Consider the following 18,521-nt stretch of genomic DNA (forward strand, 5'->3'; position numbering starts at 1 on the left):
GCTGATCGAGTTATCACCTACCTCTACTCTACCCGGAACCTAGCGATTGAGTACGGAACAGCCAATACTGGGACCGACTCGGTGCAGTTTGCAAGTGACGCTTCGTATAGAGACCACCCGGATAGAAAAAGCTCAGCTGGGTATATCTGTCAAGTATACGGCGGTCCAATTGACTGGAAAGTAAGTAAGCAACCCACAGTAACAACGTCAACCACAGAAGCAGAGCTACTCGGCCTATCGGAGGTAGGAAAGCAGCTCCAATAGTGGCGCCGATTGCTTCAAAACCTCGCCTTTACTCCGTCACACCACCTGACAATCGACTGTGATAACGAGAGGACTATCAGCTTATTGATAAGCGAGGATACAGCTTTTGAAACGAAGCTTCGATATATCGATATTCACCACCATTGGCTCCGCCAGGAAGTCCAACAGGGTCGAATACGGGTGCGCTGGGTGCCTACAGTAAGCATGGTTGCTGATGGCCTCACCAAATTGCTCACTCGGCAAAAGCATAAGAGCTTCGTGCGACTGCTCAACATGGTTGATATAGGCTATCTTATAGACTAGGAATTACAAGATGATACAGCGATCTCAGCAAGTATACTGGGACCGCTGAGGGGGTGTGTCGGCGCAGATACACCAGGATACCGGAGGATTTATTAATCCTAAGTATGCAGTAATATTTCTTATGTAATCAGGACAGTATAAATTGCCAGGAAGTCAATACAGCAATACGGAGAGTTGAAGACCATTGATTGGACCCATACATTTCCACCATACGGAGTAGTCGGACATTAATGCCTCCGAATGTCGGCCACTACCAAGAAGATTGCTCTTTACTCCGTAATGTACGATGTACTTGGCATATCTGATCACAATGCGTTGGATTGCCGCTCGGCAAGCTAATAAATCAATATCAACATTCTTTTTGAGTAATAATAATGTAACTGGAAACTACTTATACCGGTAGATATCTGTCATTATGCGGCAGAATAGCGGGCGGTCGAGAACAATGATGTCACGGGTTTTTTTTCTTCAGAGGTATCTGTAGGGATTCAACCTGTACAATGTACATCTGAGCAGCTGTTTGCCATTTACCACAATGGGAGGAGGAAACCAAACTTCAGCAATGAATGACAAAAAAATTTCACTTGACCAGGGGCAGAATGTATACCTTCATGCAGTGGTTGATTTGGGCAGGTAGGCTGAGACTAGGTCCTCTTTCAGGTGAGAACTAATCGCTGACTTAAAATATCACAGTAATGGCATCCGTTGTTCGATCTCAGACCTCTCACCCCCAACCACCCGTATTATCCCTACCGTACATTTTCATCGGGTCGATATCTCGCTCTACGAGGCTCAAGTGGAGCCCGACTCAGGCCGCCGGATCCCCATTCCACAGCATATCATCGACCGAATAGTCAGTGCCATAGTTCGTTTCCAGATTATCTGCGTAGAAATTGGAGTTCCCACTCAGAACGTTCGGATCATCGCCACGGAGGCAACTCGAACTGCTATCAATGCTTCTGCGTTCATTGACGCCATCCGCCACAAAACCGGGATTTCAGTGGAAGCATTACCGAAGGAAGAGGAGGGAGTCATCGGAGCATGGGGAATTGCCAGCAGCTTTTCGGATGTTGAGGGACTCGCACTTGATTTAGGGGGTGGAAGCATGCAGATGACTTGGATCACATCGCATGCGGGCAATGTGCATATGAGTTCCCGAGGATCAATCAGCTTTCCCTACGGAGCAGCCGCATTGACCCAGAAACTGGCAGACCTCAAACGGGACAAAAATAAAGAGGAAGCGCAAAAAGCGCGGGAGCGATTCCGCGTGGAAATGGCAGACAAATTTCGCGCCGCTTTTGATACCCTCGATGTCCCCGAACAACTTGTTCAAAAGGCCCGAGAGCAAGGAGGCTTTCCTCTTTATCTCTCAGGAGGAGGATTTCGAGGTTGGGGCTATCTTCTGTTATATCTGCACCAGACGAAGGATCGAAGTTACCCTATTTCGATTATCAATGGCTTTTCTGCACCCAAGAAAGACTTCGAGGACACGGAGACTCTGAAAGAGGTGGCTCGGACGGCACATGAAATATTCCGAGTCTCCGACCGGCGACGCAAGCAAGTGCCCTCAGTGGCATTCTTAGTCAATACACTGGCGCAATCATTACCATATGGAATCAAAGAGGCCCATTTCTGCCAAGGTGGAGTGCGGGAAGGAATGCTGTTCCGTGAGATGCCCCCGATTGTCCGTCAGCAGGATCCCTTGGAGGTTGCCACGGCTCTTTATGCGCCCTCCTCGGCCCAGCCGCTGGCCGCTTTATTGTTAGCTGCCCTCCCTCGACCATCTGCCAGCCGATCATTTCCATCTTCCATCAGTCTTCACCTCATCCAGGCCTTTGCTAATGCCCTCTATTATCATGCCACAATGTCCAAAGAAATATCCTCCAGCGCCGCGCTATATAGCACTAGCACTGGGATCCTAGCCTCCACACATGGTATTCCCCATGCCCACCGTGCACTTTTGGCACTGATGCTCCAGGAGCGTTATGGTGGGGAATTGCCACCCAGAGATATGGATTTAAAGACCCATCTTCAAGGAATCTTGACACCAGAGGAGGTTTGGTGGACACGTTATCTTGGAAAAGTCGGCCTCGTCCTGAGTCGGTTGTACCCAACAGGGTCCATCGACACCTCCAAGCCTCGAATTGTTCCCTCGGCACACTGGAAAAACGGGTTAGGCAAGGAGGGCAAGAAAGATGGCCTAGACTTAACAATTGCCATCCAGAGACTTTCATATGACCCGTCTCACTTGAAGCAAGAGCTCGAAAATGACGTGCAGAAAATCCAGAAGGTCGGAAAGCGGAAGAATTGGATTGGTGGGCGAAATGGCTGGGGCATCAAAGTGCGTGTCGCAGTGGTAGAAGAGGATTCATTGATCCCGTGAGTGGGGAAAGCCATGGGCTGTGGAGTCTGCCCATTATGTTGTACATACACACCGGTAGCATGCAGATTTGCATCCCTGTGATCATTTTGAAGTACGCGTTATGCATTATGCCAGTTCATATAGCGGTCATACAAGATACCACATACATACGGTTATAGCCACCATGATTTTTCTGTGTCGAGTCAGGAAAGGTTACAGGGTCTAGATTCGCTTTTCTTGTGCTTTTAGATTTTTTTAATCTCATCATATGCAGATAGTCAAAGAAATTAGGATATAATTTCAATCTTCTATGTATTGATCACTACTAACATCAACTTACCTAGGTAATGTACCTTTGAAAATAAATAATGAAGTCCTCCATAATCCGTAGTAATATCCACTAATGCGGCGGACTCAGGCGGAGAATGAAGCTTGTCTCTCTCCTGGCCATGGACCTCGGGAGGTCTACGGCCTTATAGAACCACGGTGGAACACCCTGTACTTCCACTGTATTTCCACGGATTCCTTCCAATATTGCATCCCAATTACACGTTCTTTTGCCAGGGGAATCTTATCTGATGTGACCTATTTATCTGATCCTTTGGTGTCCTTTTCCCTTTCCCATCCCCCAAACCCACCATGGAAGAAGCCAACAAAAACAAAGACGTTAATCTCCTAGAGAAATCCATCCGGGAAAAAGAAGTCCAGGATGAAAACAACACAGATTCCGGTAAGTTCATTTACGTCGATTTCTGTCTTTGGTTCAGCCTTTCTCGAAATCCTCACCTAGTACAGATGTAGATTCGCACACCGAAATCTTGCGGGCTGCCGGTATAGGCATAGCCAAAGATGATCCTACTGAACCCGTTCTCACTCTTCGTATGTGGGTGCTAGGAATTTCCTTTTGTGTCCTCATTAGCGGGTTGAATACACTGTACACGCTTCGCACACCTTCCTTGACAATTTCAGGCTCGGTCGTACTCTTATTGACCTATCCCTTGGGAAAGCTTTGGGAGAAAGTCATCCCGAACTGGACTTTTCCGCTAGGAAGGTTGGCATTTGATCTCAATCCTGGCCCTTTTAATACAAAGGCAAGTCCGCTGGTAAAAGTCAAAGTAATGAATCTAATAAAGATCCCCCCAGGAGCATGTTTTAATCTTCATAATGTCCAACCTCAGTATTTACGTTCGTCTCGGCGCTGATGTTCTGACGGAGCAGCAAATGTTCTACGGCTACAAGGCAGGATGGGGATTCCAAATCCTCATTACCTTCTCCACATTCCTGATCGGGTTCTGTCTTGCTGGATTATTCCGGACAATTGTTGTCGTGCCCGAAGAACTGATCTGGCCTGGAGTTCTGGGTGTTACTGCGCTGACCACAACGCTGCATCATGTCAACCAGGAACAAATGCAAGTGCGGTAAGTCCCCTGGATTTGTTCTCTTGGCGCAATGGAGCTAATGGATGATTAGTTACAATACATGGAAAATGTCTCGCTATGCCTTCTTCACTGTGGCATTTTGCATCTCGTTCTGCTGGTATTGGTTCCCGGACTTCATCTTCCCGGCGCTTAGCTATTTCAGCTTTCCGTGTTGGATCAAACCTAACAACAAAGTGGTCAATCAGATCTTCGGAATGAGCTCCGGAATGGGACTGTTGCCGATTACCTTTGACTGTGAGTGTCACAAGATCGATGAAACTTTGCAGGTCAATCGCCGTACTGACAGGCACCATAGGGAGTCAAATATCTTACGTTGGGTCTCCCTTACTCATTCCGTCGTGGGCAGTTCTCAACGTCTTTGCTTCCCTGGCGTTCTGGATTTGGATTGTGGCTGTTGCTTGTTACTATACCAATGTTTGGAACACAGGTTATCTACCTTTTCAAAGCTCTCAAGGTACAATCCATCCATTCAAGCCCTTAGAAAGACCAAATCAATCTGACCTTTGCAAACAGTGTTCGACAATACTGGAAGTACATACAAAGTCAAAAAGATTGTTAATGTGGCTTCAGGTTACAAGCTCGATGTTAAGAAGTACATTGCTTACTCGCCGGTAATTTTGCATATTCTAAAAATTTTACATCCAGCTAACTTACAAAATCAGGTCTATATGCCAGTTACCTACGCGTTGAACATGTTTGGGCTATTATTTGCTACCTTGAGCGCTCTTCTTGTTTGGGTGATCCTTGAAAGGCGTCAAGTCATGGCCGATGCAGTCAAAAGGGTGCCTCGGCTGGTCCTGGATTCTCTTCCTGGCCGCTCCAGGAAGTACAGTGAGGATGAGGGGGGAGACCCAGATGTGCCCTTGTGGTGGTATTTGGCCGCATGCATCTTAGCCTTGTTCATGGCAATGTTCGCCGTTGAGTGGTGGAACGTTGAACTGAGATGGTATGGTGTTTTGCTGGCGTGCACTGTGGCACTGGTATTCTATCCTGCAGTGAGTTTGCTCAATGTACCGATTTACGCATCTGACACATCTCTCTGACCAACCATAGTTGGCTTTGGTCTATGCCACTTCTAACCTCAAGATCAATATCGATATTTTCTGCCGGATCGTGGCTGGTTTCGTCTTTGAGGGCAACGTCCTGGCCAATATCTGGTTCTTCGACATCGGATACATCACGACTATCAAGGGTCTTTACTTTGCTCAGGATATGAAACTGGCTTACTATTGTCATGTAAGCGCTCTCCCTTCCTACTATGATTGTACGATGCTAATACCCCGAAGATCCCCCAACGAAAATTGTTCCTGGTTCAATGCGTTGGAATGCTTGTTGGTACTCTCTCTTCACTCGGTGTCCTCAATTGGGCCATGAATCACATTACAGGTATCTGCACTAGCGCTGCTGTCAATGGTTTCAGTTGTCCTTACAGCAGCACCCACTTCAATACTTCTTTGATCTGGGGCGCGGTAGGCCCTCGTCGTTATTTTTCGAGCCAAATTGGCTATTCCGCTTTACTTTATTTCTTCATCATCGGTGCCATTTTACCTATCCCCGTGTATTACATGACCCGCCAATACCCCAAGTCGCTTTGGAGAAAGATTCATGTTCCATTATTCCTTGGGGGGCTGAATTACCTACCCCCTGCCACAGGAATGAACTATGGAAGTTGGGCTGTTGTCGGACTCACCTTCGGCTGGCTCGTTCGAAAGCGTCTGCATGGCTGGTGGAGTAAATACAACTTTGTGCTGAGCTCTGCAATGGACTCATCTGTAGGAATCGCCGGTGCAATAATTTTCTTGACAATTTATTTCACTGGAGCCAGCAAACACTTCAACTGGTGGGGAACAGAGGTTCACAAAGTGTGTTTGGCTCTCTTACGTTCAATCACTCGTGCTGACTATTCGCAGCACACCTGCGACTGGAAAGGCTGTACAGCTCTTTCTGTACCAAAGGGCGGAAAATTCGGCATGTAGAATCTCACGCCTTCCAACTGCCATGTTACACTGTCTTGTGACCGGTACTTGGATTTGGAGTATGCCGAAGATGGGAAGTTTGCACCTGGTTATCTGATCGTATGGGAAATCTTTGTTGTTTGGTTGACAATCAACGATAGACCGATCCACTCTTAACAGCTGGATAGACAGCCCAACGAGAGAATGAAGTTAACAATAATACTACTAAAGCAACCATCATGTAGAAACAAGGATAGAAGCCCAACTAAAACGTACATTCAGTCCTAGTAGTGTATTTGAATTTAACACATTCTACAATAGCACATATATGTAAGGAGTACGGAGTGCCTACATAGGTATACTATGTATACATATTCCCTGCAATAATACATGAATCTTTCAACTGGTACATAGTGGTATTCTTTCAAGTGGGTCCGACCGCCGATGTCGGGAATGATTGATTAGATCAGCCCGATTGATTAGATTTCCCAAGGTCGCCAGGATTCCATACTCGCACAATGATACATAGATGATTTTGATGGTTTATGGTTCTTTTTTTTTTTTTTGAAGTGAAGCTGAGCGAATCTGAAAATTAAATTATATCCTTCCATGGATGGATATATTGTATGCTGGGTCTTCTCGGGCTATATAGTACCCGTGGACCCTGACCCGCTGACTGTCCCTCATCTTTCCAAAAGCGAAGATGAATATTCGGAATGACGAGACCTGCCAAGAGTCAGTACCCTCCAATTACTCATATCAACTCGGAAATGTGTCCCGGTTGCTGAGATATTATACGCATTGTTGTATGTACCAAGTACATAGTATACCGAGTAAGCACCATGGGCTCCACTCACCTGCGGATATACATCTTCCCAACTGATTGATAAACCCCATGAGCCCTGAACTTGGGATTCTGCAGACAACCCTGGAAAGTTATCTGATCCTGGGCTTACGTATCACGCCAAGGTTACAAGCCCTGAAGGTTCTGGAGGTTCGCTTGAAGGCTGAGTGGAGTCTGGTAAGATGCCAAGATCTAGGACGAGCCAAGCATAAAAGCCAACTTTCGAAAATCTTGGGAAAAAAAACCCTGAAATTACCAATACAAAACCTCCGATGTGGAGCCCTCAGCCTATCTGATGGAATTAATGAAATGGAATTTATCTTGTGCGAAATTTGTCGCGGTATTGTCGGCTACATCTATAAACCCGCTCTGTCCGAGGTTTTTTCTATCCGATTTTCCTCTTCTTCAACTTCCATCTACCCACCATGGCGGCCCCAAGAAGTGTACAGCGCTTGCAGCAGACATTGTCGCATGTACAACCTCCTATTAGTCCACAGTTGTCTCTTGTCGCAGGCTCGACGGAGCCACCGCTGCTAGACATTACTTTGGGTGAACTGTTGACACTTCAAGCACTGCAATATGGGAGAATTGAGTGCTTGGTCTTCCCCTGGACCGGTGCGCGATGGACATACGGCCAGCTGAAAGATGAGTCTGATCGTTTAGCTCGGGGGATGTTGGCTTCCGGAATTCAAAAAGGCGATCGCATCGGAATTATGGCTGGCAATTGTGAGCAATACATCTCGGTATTCTTTGCGGCCGCACGAGTTGGGGCTATCTTGGTCGTTTTGAACAACACATACACCCCCTCCGAGCTGTATTACGCTCTAAATCACAGTGGTGGGTGATATCCACTTCCCGTATTTCTGACTCCATACTAATCTCGGCTTTTGTTTTTTTTTTTTCCATTCAGGGTGCCGAATGCTTTTCATGACACCACGCATTGGGCGTCATAATCTCGAGGAAGTCCTTACCGAACTCGGTCCTAATCCTAAAAAAGCTGCGACCTCAGAATCATTGGAGGAAATCGTCATTCTCCGTGGAAGCTACGACAATTTCACCGCTTATCATGATGTCATGGAACGCGGCCTGTCGCAGGCTGTACATGTTCTCCAGGACCGCGAAGCCGAGTTGCGGCCGGATGATGTCTGCAATTTGCAATTCACAAGCGGTTCAACAGGCAATCCTAAAGCTGCAATGTTGACACACCAGTATGTGGATGATATTCGAGAATTTGTTCTTACATATAGCTAATTCCTCCGCAGCAACTTGGTTAATAACTCGCGTTTCATCGGTGATCGAATGAATCTCACCTCTTTTGATGTTTTGTGCTGCCCGCCGCCCCTGTTCCACTGCTTCGGGCTGGTGCTAGGCATGCTCGCGGTGGTCACCCATGGTTCCAAAATTGTCTTCCCTAGCGAAACCTTCGACCCCAAGGCGGTCCTGCATGCCATCTCGGACGAGAAGTGCACTGCTCTGCACGGTGTTCCAACCATGTTTGAGGCGATCCTTGCCGTGCCAAAGCCGTCGAATTTTGACACTTCAAACCTCCGAACAGGTATCATTGCTGGAGCTCCAGTTCCACGGCCACTCATGAAGCGACTCTTTGCAGAATTGAATATGACCGAATACACTAGTAGCTATGGTACTGTCCCTCCCATTAGCCTGTTGATCAAGTGCTAACCCAAGCTCTAGGTCTCACGGAGGCCTCGCCCACTTGCTTCAATGCGTTCACCACCGACAGCATCCACACAAGATTGACCACTGTCGGAAAGGTTATGCCCCACGCTCGCGCCAAGATTATCGATGCACAGGGAAACATTCTTCCCGTTGGACAGCGTGGTGAGCTCTGTATGGCCGGCTACCAACTCACCAAAGGATACTGGCATAACCCGGAGAAAACAGCAGAGACATTCATAACCGATGCTGAGGGTGTCAAATGGCTCAAGACCGGCGACGAAGCTTCCTTCAATGCGGAAGGGTACTGCACCATCACTGGTCGCTTCAAGGATATCATCATTCGCGGTAAGTTTGAACCCCCGCCGGCCCCCCCTTCAATTTAGACATCGATCAATTCTGACATATGATAGGCGGCGAGAACATATACCCTCTCGAGATTGAAGAAAGATTGGCCGCGCATCCCTCAATTGAGTTAGCATCTGTAATTGGTATTTCAGACCCCAAATACGGTGAGGTCGTGGGAGCATTTATCGCGATTGCTGCGGGCGCCAGTCGTCCGACCGACGACGAACTGCGCGCATGGACACGGGAGACTTTGGGTCGACACAAAGCCCCGCAGCATGTGTTTGTATTTGGAGAAGAGGGGGCTTCAAGCACGGTTCCTGTGACAGGAAGCGGCAAAGTCCGCAAGGTGGAGCTAAGACAAATGGCGATGGCAGTGCTGGCCGAGCGCCAGAAGGCGTGAGCGAGGGGAAAAAAGAAAGGAAGAGCACAGAATGTACAGTCCTTGTGTCTTGTATAGAGTTTCTAGAGTTTGCAATAATACCCCTATCCTATTGACAAACTAAACTCACAAATCAAAATTGCAACCCTAAAACTCTCCTGAAACAAATTAGATGAATTACATAAATTAAATGAGGGGTCTACGGGTCTACGGGTGTATCTTATCAGATTCTATTGTAATTCGCCAGAGTACTAGTCCAACGCTTGTAACGTCAAGTAAGTTGAACGAAAAGCGGATCCTGCAGCGAAATGCGCCATTTTCATTGTCACGTCGGCTTCAGTACTGGAGTGGTCCACTTGCCCAGGTGTGCGCACTTCTTAGGATCAGATTAGATGCCCATCTTGTCTGATCGATAATCGTTACCATTTTGGGATGTGTGGCTGTATTGAACCATGGAAAAAAAAGGGTGTATTAACCTTGGAACAAAACACGCCTCGGCTGTATGTATACACAAACTCAATTTTTTTTTGGCAGAACCGACATGCCCGTGGCTGATACATATGCAAAAGCCTTTAAATGTCTTGTCGTCCGTGCATCCGGTAAATCTCTTTTTTTTTTTTACTTTTCTTCCAACTTGTGATCATATACAAAGTACGAAGTACATACATAATGTATATATAGTATGAAAATAGAAAACCAGATCCTTAGAGCAACGGCATCATTACATGTACAACATGAATTGTATATTTCGTGGACTAGAATACATCTACATATGTATTGATGTTTAACGGATTACCGTAATGTGTGTAAAGTAGGTATGTATGTATACGGAATAACCGGTTGAGGTTCAGTTAATACATACATGTATGTGGGTATAACGGCATGACTACTACTACTATGTAGTAGTAAGTATGTCCAATATTGTAAACAACTGAGGGATCCCCTTTCACGGCTGCCATCGGATCTGATAACCCGAGCCAAGAACCTTGCAAAGGCCAACAGAACAACCTTGGAACCTTGGAACAATACATGTACTATATCCGATGTCGCTTTCAATCTGATAAGATCCGGACCCGCATAATCCGACGATATGACGCTATATCCCTTTTTTCTTTTTCCCTTTCGCTTTTTGTTTTTTGCTTTTTGCTTTTTTTCTTTCGAGTACATAGCCAAGTTCCTTGTCTCAGTTTTATTTCTTCATTATCTTTCCCGCTTTCCTTTTCATTGTCATTGTTCGGTCATTGTTCGTGTCCCACCTCTCCTTTTTCAACTCATCATGCCCTCCAATGACTTTGTCCGAACTGTATCCCGCAAGTTCCGAGTACTCGTGATTGGTGGCTCTTATGGTGGGCTATCTACTGTATTAGCCCTCATCGATCTTTCACAGGGTCGTCTCGCCCGTTTCAGCTGCAATCCTGACGACAAGGCTCCTACACACCGTATCCCATTACAGATAACTGTAGTTGATAAGCGAGATGGCTATTGTAAGTTCCCTCAGAAGATAGACAATTCCCCCATGACCACACTTCCACTCACATGTGTAGTTCATCTGATTGGATCCCCAAAGGCCCTGGCCTGTGAAAAATTCGCATCCGAGGCATGGACTCGTTTCAAAGATATTCCTGGGCTCCAGCATCCAGATCTCAGCTTTATCCAGGGAAGTGTCAGCTCAGTGGATTTCAACGCCAAAGTTGCCCATATTGTCGATGCAGAGACCAAGAGCAACCACACTGAGCCCTATGACTACTTGGTTGCAAGCTCGGGGCTGCGTCGGTCTTTCCCCACAGTTCCCCAATCCTTGCGGCGAGATGAATTCCTCAAGGAAGCTAGAGAACATATGACGGAGGTGAAGCATGCCCGTGATGGTATCGTGGTTGTCGGTGGAGGTATGTTGTGCTATCCGTCACTCTCTGCTACTTTCATACCCACTAACATCCCTTTTTTCGTGGATAGGTGCTGTGGGTGTGGAGATGGCTGCCGAATTGAAAATACTCAACCCGGAACAGAAGGTCACCTTGATCCACTCTCGAAAGCGCCTGCTATCTTCGGAACCGTTGCCGGATGAGTTTGCTGAGCGCGTAGATTCTATATTGCGTGATACAGGAGTCGAAGTCATCCTGGGACAGCGCGTTGTCAGTACAATCGCTGTAAATACGAAAGATGGGACGCGGGCCTGGAACCTCATACTCAGCGATGGCCAACAACTCAGAACTGGTCATGTTCTAAATGCTGTCTCTCAGAGCGTCCCAACATCGACATATCTGCCAAAAGAAGCACTGAATGAGGAAGGATACATCAAAGTGCACCGCTCGTAAGGCTGTTTCCTCAACCAAGTTGCTCACAGACTATTATTAATATCTCCATAGACTACAATTCTCCGGCGCTATCCCTAACGCAGAGCATCATTGGGCAGTGGGAGACCTCACAGCGTGGGAAGGTATTAAGCGTTGCGGTGGTGCAATGCATATGGGCCATTACGCCGCGATGAACATTCATCAGCACATGATGGCAGAATGTACTGGTGTAAAGCCAAACTATCAGACCCTGCAGCCGTTCCCGTCTGTGATGGGCCTCGCCGTCGGCAAAACGGCCGTCAGTTATGTCCCGAGCGAGGGTACACGCGAGGGCGAAGACTTGATGAAAACCTTGTTTGGTAAAGACATGGGACATACAAGTGAGTCTTTATCCCAAAAATTGTGGATTGAAAAGCTGATCCAAATTGCAGTTTGTTGGAACTATATGCGCCTGGGTGAGGTATGCTAGGGTGTGGCCTAGTAGTAGATCCAAGACGGACGTGTCGAGGTTGACTACATTTTGATTTTGTATGATATAGGACTGGTGGTATTCTTCCTCTTTTTCTCGCTTTCTTTTTTTTTTCCCGCTTTCTTCTTGGATAATAACTGGGCTTTAAAAGGGACTGGGCGGGGTTGAGCTCCGTAATATGAGTCGACCTATGACAACTCCATTGGAATTCTTTGATCAAGTTATCTTCATCTTTTCCTTGGAATTGCAAACATCATTTACTGCCTCTAATTGAGATGACCAGGAAAAATGGGGAAACCCACATTTCCTTTAGATTGGTTGTAACGCCAGGCTTCACTCTTCGATACAACCAGTTATCAGCCTACCAAGACCTCGGGCCTCCCCCTTCGGCTTGTGAGAGAAACCTGTGAGAGGGGAATCAAAAGACTTGAAAATGCGTTATGCTTATACATCTATGTCAAGTTGGGAGATTATTAGAAAGGATAGAGAGCCACGAGGAGTTTGTAGACTTCTACCGAAGTTTTCCCCCCAATAGTAACTAAGTATAGATAACCCCTGCATCTTGCTGTGAAATCTTGAGAATCTATGAAATTTCCAACTCTTCAATATTCTTAGTTAACTTCCTGCACAAGTGAATTCATCTGCTTAGCAATCCGGGTTCCACTTGTTTCCGCCCCATTCTTTAGTTTCATATAAAACCCCCCTCCATCTACAATGTAAATTGGTTCATCTCACCTCAGTCATATCCACAATGGCACCTTTCGGCACTATCTACTCCTATCAGCCCAATCCCCGGGTCATGAAGGTATGGGAATTTGCATCCCCCTGGCTTAGAAGTCAGCTAACTCCCCCCTCCTAGGCCCAGGCTGTGGCCAATCTGAATGGCCTGGAACTGGCGGTTCCGGAATTTGCTATGGGCAAAACCAACCGTACCCCGGATTTCCTGTCCAAGTTCCCTTTGGGTAAGGTACCCGGCTTTGAGGCTGCCGATGGAACAACCCTATTCGAGTCGGACGCCATCACCCAATACATTGCCGAGAGCGGGCCGGCCGCTGACCAGCTCATTGGAACTACCCCTGCCGAGCGCGCTACCATCCGGCAGTGGATCTGCTACGCACAGGGCGAGATCATAGACCCTGTGACGCAGTTGGCCATGTGGCGTGTCGGTCTCCGGCCCTACGATGAGAAAGTCGAGGAGACAAACCTCGGGCGTCTGGAACGCTCGCTGGAATGTCTGGAGACTCACCTCAAGGGCCGCACCTGGTTTGTGGGCAACGAAAAGCTCAGCTTAGCAGATATCACTGCTGCCTCTGCCCTGATCTGGGGTTTCCGAATGGTCATCGATGCTGAGATGCGCCAGAAGTACCCCTCGGTGGTCGCCTGGTACGAGCGAGTCCTCGAGACTAAGGGCGTCAAAGAGGCCTTTGGCGAGAAGAATTATATTGAGAAGCGACAGGGCCACAACGCTTGATATTTAACATGATAAAAAGAAATATAGCATTAGCACCCGATCAGACGGGGAAAAAATCAAGACATCATATCCGGCTTCACAAAACACCTGAATCATGTACAACATCAAACAAAAGAACCTATAAGATATTGTTAGGGATATCATGAATACAACCGACTGGCTTTCAAGCGGTCCAAACAGAACAGTACATATTGACAAGATAAGAGATATCCCACAAGCATCCCATCATAGACGAGCCATCACGCTGCCCTCGCCTCGTACCGTTCCTATCGCCTGCGCGAGGTTTCGGCTGGCCCAATCGGCGATCGCCATGTTAGTGACCATTGGGTTCACACCGCTAGCGCTTGGGAACACGGACGCATCTACGACATACAAACCGTCAGTGTCCCAGACTTGGCAATCCGGGTCCACCACACCTGATTTAGGTGACTTGCTCATACGGCAGGTACCCATCTGGTGTGCACTAGCAAACAAACCACGCTCCGGGTTCAAAGGGGACTTTCGATGAAGCTCGGCAATCCAACTTTGAAGGGCCGCATCGTTGGTGCCTTCAGGGCCCTCGGGATCCGAAGCATCTGGCCGAATGAACGGGGGAAGGTCGCGGTAAACGGTATGGAACTCTGTGGCGCCTGCGATATACGCAATCTTGGCGCTGGCAATCATGGCCTCCACAATATGTTTTCGGTCAAAAGCAGAGACCGTGTAATCAACCCGGCAACGTCCATCAACGGGATCAGGGTAAACACGACCGGAACCACGGTCTTTGGTTAACGTGATGAAGCCAGTGCTGCGGCGCATCTTAGCCGCCCACAGCTTGTACTCCAATGAGTCTCGCCAGGGGAACATGGGAATGAATAAGGAGGGCATCATCGAGAGAGACTCAATCTTCACGCCATGTCCATCTCCATCAAGGTCCTCGAACTCATTGACAACCGTTGTCAATGCAGAGCCTTCCCAGGGGCGGGTCTCCTCATCAAAGACGGCACCAGCTGCCATGACTGTATAACGAACAGTAAGTGCCTGCGATGTGCGCTGTCGAGGGAAGTGAAGAGGTCTTACCGGGGTGGAGATAAAGGTTTCGACCAATATGGGGGTTTTTTAATCCACTGCGCAGTAGCAGAAGAGGACTTTGCAATGTGCCAGCTGATACCACCACTTTCTTAGCTTTAATAATCACCTTACGCTCCACGACCCCAATACCACCGAGGCCCAGGTACGAATCGCGCGACTTCCAAGTTCCTTGTACGCCAGAAGCAACCTTTCTGCCGTTGACATTGGTGAATAGAACTTTGTCAGCACAGAATCCTTCCATGAATTTCGCGCCAGCCTGAGCAGCATCCACAAGGAACGACTCCGTTGGACCCTTTTTCCCACCTGAGGCACATCCCAACGTGCAATGCCCACAGTAGTGCTCGCCATAACCTGTGTTTTGGGGCACTGTTTTGGCAGCATAGCCCAGTTTCCTTGCGCCTTCAAGAATCACCCTATTCTGACGGTTATGCTCAACGTGCTCCTCGTTAACACCCATACGATCACAGACACGATCCAAACTTTTCTGGAAGTCGAGAGAGGTGAAGAAATGTAGACCAGTATCCGCCCACTGCTGCCGGACATACCCCTGCGTCTGTAGAGATGCCGACCAGTTGACGGTACCACCACCGCCCCACGTTGAGCCCGCTAGAATTACCATCGAGCCATCATCGGTGGAGATAGCACCCCCGTTCTCAAACATGTTAGTAAATCCCTCATTCGGGCCCATGGGGAAAGTGTTGGATGGATAGGAATAGGACTTTTCCACAACCAGCACTCGATGGCCCGCTTCGGCTAGATTCTTTGCAGTCACGCTACCGCCGCAGCCACTTCCCACGATAACAACATCGGTTTCAATCGTTTCTGGCTGGTCCCCAGGAGGGAATTGCAAAAACTCATACTGGAAACTGTCGGCAAGCTGACCATGAACAGGGATGCGTGGGAACCCCAGAACTAGGCCTATGGTAGGACTGCTGAGAACCCAACATTTTTTAACGATAGCGGTGAGGCCTCGATAGATGGCGCGGAGAGGGGGCAATCGAGAGGTGTCCCATCCACGTAAAACTTGTTCCCGGAATTCCACCGGTTGGTCCTGGATCGGAGTGGTCGAGCCCGTCATAATCAGCGAGCCCGCACGGGTGTTGAGAGCGGTCATGATCAACCCAATCCCATTTCTCCCCTCAGTATGCACATAGTCACCCAGCAGTCGCTCCACTACGGCCCGGAATTGCGGGTTCAAAGACACATTTTCTTGCAGATACTGGGTGGCAATTTTTACGGCGTCAGGTCCAGAAATGATTCTTGACAAGCTCGACACGGCAGAATTCCACTCCGCATCTGAAATCACCCGGTCGTTCGATGACTTGACAGTTGCTGCCGTATGTATGGAGGGCACAATTGCGTCAGCCAGCGCATAGAGTGTCTTCCACTGCAACTCCGAGAAGTAAGTGGCCGAAGGTGCTGACGGAAGAGGGACATCCCTTGGGGTGTATGTGGACATAGCGTGGGTTGCCATGTTTGCAAGAACCAAAGCAAACGAAGCTCTAGTATATCAAGCTCCAATAGGTGGTGAAAATAAGAATAAGAAATGAGATTGTGAAGTAAAGAAAGAAGGATTCCACCTGGGCAGGGGATCGCGGAGTATAATAATGCTAGCTTGCCAAGGTCTATGACACTATGACAACAAATACATATTCAGAGTTCAAAGTGGTTCATCTTTAGCATGGTTGATCGTGGAGAGAGACTCCTCATGCGACTGTCATGCGATGTCAGCCCCCTTCAGCCCTTGTAACCCAAAAACACAAACCGGGAGAAAAGCCTCGGTTGAGGGAGAGTTAGTGAGCATGGCTTTTGGTCTCTTGAAGTGGTGGAGTCTTTCAATCTCGTCTCGACCAGTCAAGATCACGCAAATCTCCATTTGGGCCCAAGTTCCCTGGATACCCCCCTCTTTCTCCGAAACAGGGGCTCACGGGCTCATTTGCGGGGGAAAATGCCGAGCTTCAGTGCCATGTGAGAACGGTGTTGCAGTTGAGGCTTAATCTTAAAAAAACATGTTGATAGGAAAGTTAAAGTCGGGCAAGTTCAAGGTTGGACAAATAGTTGTAAATAGTTGTAGGGTGTAGTTAGTGCAGGTGTGGTAGTCCTGTCAAGGCAAAATGTAATTTCTCCGCCTCCGACCTCGATCTCTCTCCTCAAGAACACAAAATATGGATATGCGCATTCCCACTCGCTCTAGCAAATGTAACCTGCCTACAGAGAAAGTTTTCTCTATTCAAATTGGTTCCGAGATCTTTCGTCTCTCGGGTGCTTCAATTGCCTCTGATGGTAAACATGCTTCTTCTTCTCTCCCGTCCGACTTGGACCTAACCCCCTGGCAACAGCTCCATCCTACTTTTCACGCTTCTTTGAGGATCAATTGCTTCAAAGTCAAGATGCTGCCAACATCAGGACCCTCTATATCGATCGTGATCCTACAACTTTCCGCGAGATCGCTAGACATCTGCAGGGTATGAGAGTCCGTAGACAAACACAACGTTGATGAAGACTGATGGTCGCATCCAGGCTACCACGTCCGGCCCCAAGATGGCGCGCAATTTGTGAAGCTATTCGCAGATGCGCAATTTTATTCATGTGAACATCCTCTGCCGAAATAACCTGGAAGTAATTGCTGACCTAACAGTGCCCCGGTTGATGTCCCAGCTATTCGAGTCAGAATGCTTTATTCAAATCGGCGACCGCCACTTCCAGATCCCTCGCGATATCTTCTCAGGACCCGGTGATGCCCCGAATTTTTTTACCCTTGGATTCGCCGCCTTCTTTGCTTCCCCGGCTGAAGTCTTCCCGGGCCTAGACCGCCAGGGTCTTTTGCGACCTCCGGCCATCGTCCCTCCAAGCGTTCCGAACAGATCCGCGGATGTCTTTGATGAGCTCTTGCATCTACTGCGCGGGTATCCGCTACACATTAGAAACGAGGATCATCGGGCGTCCCTCCTACGCGACTGTCGTTATTTCCACCTGCGCGGCCTTGAACAAAAGTTGATACCGCATCAGATAACGACGAATCCCTTTAGCCACCGTTTGGAAATCGTCATCCGGCTGGAAGATGTGCGACCGTCTGGAATTCAGTTTGCCTTTGATAGCGTTTCCGGGTCACCTGCAGTGGGTGGAATGGTCACATACACGCGGCCCTTCGTAGACGAGAACGCCGCCGATCTGGTGGTTGAGATAGGCGACGAGTCTAGTCTGATTCATCGGGGGAGCATGCGTGCTGACTTCCTAGGCCTTTCAAAACAAAGAATTAACAGTCTGTTACAGACGGTAGGCAAAAGGATGAGTTTGCCTGATTCGCACCCACCATTCGGCCAAGTTCCAATCAAGGTCCGTGTCGACCATGAAACTGATCTCACGGTGGATGGAGAACAAGACCCTCAGCATTTGATGATACCGAAAGCCAAGGCCGAAGCTGGCGCTAGCACTGATGGCGTGCCTCCAGCTAAACGGCCACGGGTCGATAATACAGATCATGATGGGTCATGGGTTGTTCGGACAGGACAATGGCGATTGCAAGTGCAGAAAGGGCCTACCGGGGCATACGAGGTTGTCCTAGTTGCTGTCAAATTGGACATATATACCAGTTCACAGGTCCGAAACCGATCACGCAAATTTCTTTAATCGTCTATGCGTCTGTTC

General features: G+C 48.2%; 7 protein-coding genes across 7 annotated transcripts; 6 read left to right on the forward strand and 1 right to left on the reverse strand.

The window, feature by feature from the left end:
• Positions 1-1,102: 1,102 nt before the first annotated feature.
• Positions 1,103-2,950, forward strand: N7479_000016 (putative transcription regulator (RTG2); the record flags this gene model as incomplete). The annotated part of the gene is made up of 2 exons (XM_057247714.1): positions 1,103-1,200; positions 1,261-2,950. 2 exons carry the CDS (start codon positions 1,103-1,105, stop codon positions 2,948-2,950), a joined length of 1,788 nt encoding a protein of 595 aa, XP_057112146.1.
• A 618-nt stretch (positions 2,951-3,568) lies between these two features.
• N7479_000017 (uncharacterized protein) lies at positions 3,569-6,344 on the forward strand (the record flags this gene model as incomplete). The annotated part of the gene is made up of 10 exons (XM_057247715.1): positions 3,569-3,659; positions 3,725-4,032; positions 4,073-4,347; positions 4,400-4,602; positions 4,664-4,822; positions 4,882-4,979; positions 5,031-5,363; positions 5,422-5,604; positions 5,655-6,230; positions 6,279-6,344. 10 exons carry the CDS (start codon positions 3,569-3,571, stop codon positions 6,342-6,344), a joined length of 2,292 nt encoding a protein of 763 aa, XP_057112147.1.
• Positions 6,345-7,592: 1,248 nt separating this feature from the next.
• Positions 7,593-9,589, forward strand: sidI (putative long-chain-fatty-acid-CoA ligase; the record flags this gene model as incomplete). Its single annotated transcript, XM_057247716.1, has 5 exons — positions 7,593-8,004; positions 8,078-8,375; positions 8,430-8,809; positions 8,860-9,189; positions 9,255-9,589. 5 exons carry the CDS (start codon positions 7,593-7,595, stop codon positions 9,587-9,589), a joined length of 1,755 nt encoding a protein of 584 aa, XP_057112148.1.
• A 1,255-nt stretch (positions 9,590-10,844) lies between these two features.
• Positions 10,845-12,331, forward strand: N7479_000019 (putative pyridine nucleotide-disulfide oxidoreductase AMID-like; the record flags this gene model as incomplete). Its single annotated transcript, XM_057247717.1, has 5 exons — positions 10,845-11,052; positions 11,113-11,454; positions 11,522-11,879; positions 11,935-12,242; positions 12,294-12,331. 5 exons carry the CDS (start codon positions 10,845-10,847, stop codon positions 12,329-12,331), a joined length of 1,254 nt encoding a protein of 417 aa, XP_057112149.1.
• Positions 12,332-13,082: 751 nt separating this feature from the next.
• On the forward strand, positions 13,083-13,802 carry N7479_000020 (glutathione S-transferase family protein; the record flags this gene model as incomplete). The annotated part of the gene is made up of 2 exons (XM_057247718.1): positions 13,083-13,136; positions 13,191-13,802. The coding sequence occupies 2 exons, from the start codon at positions 13,083-13,085 to the stop codon at positions 13,800-13,802; spliced, it is 666 nt and encodes a 221-aa protein (XP_057112150.1).
• A 225-nt stretch (positions 13,803-14,027) lies between these two features.
• Positions 14,028-16,347, reverse strand: N7479_000021 (GMC family oxidoreductase; the record flags this gene model as incomplete). The annotated part of the gene is made up of 2 exons (XM_057247719.1): positions 14,028-14,800; positions 14,862-16,347. 2 exons carry the CDS (start codon positions 16,345-16,347, stop codon positions 14,028-14,030), a joined length of 2,259 nt encoding a protein of 752 aa, XP_057112151.1.
• A 691-nt stretch (positions 16,348-17,038) lies between these two features.
• On the forward strand, positions 17,039-18,503 carry N7479_000022 (uncharacterized protein; the record flags this gene model as incomplete). Its single annotated transcript, XM_057247720.1, has 4 exons — positions 17,039-17,156; positions 17,213-17,338; positions 17,394-17,462; positions 17,512-18,503. The coding sequence occupies 4 exons, from the start codon at positions 17,039-17,041 to the stop codon at positions 18,501-18,503; spliced, it is 1,305 nt and encodes a 434-aa protein (XP_057112152.1).
• Positions 18,504-18,521: the final 18 nt, after the last annotated feature.

The sequence above is a fragment of the Penicillium vulpinum genome (assembly GCF_028829585.1).
Source record: "Penicillium vulpinum strain IBT 29486 chromosome Unknown utg000001l_segment0_segment0, whole genome shotgun sequence".
In the NCBI taxonomy this organism is placed as follows: domain Eukaryota; kingdom Fungi; phylum Ascomycota; class Eurotiomycetes; order Eurotiales; family Aspergillaceae; genus Penicillium; species Penicillium vulpinum.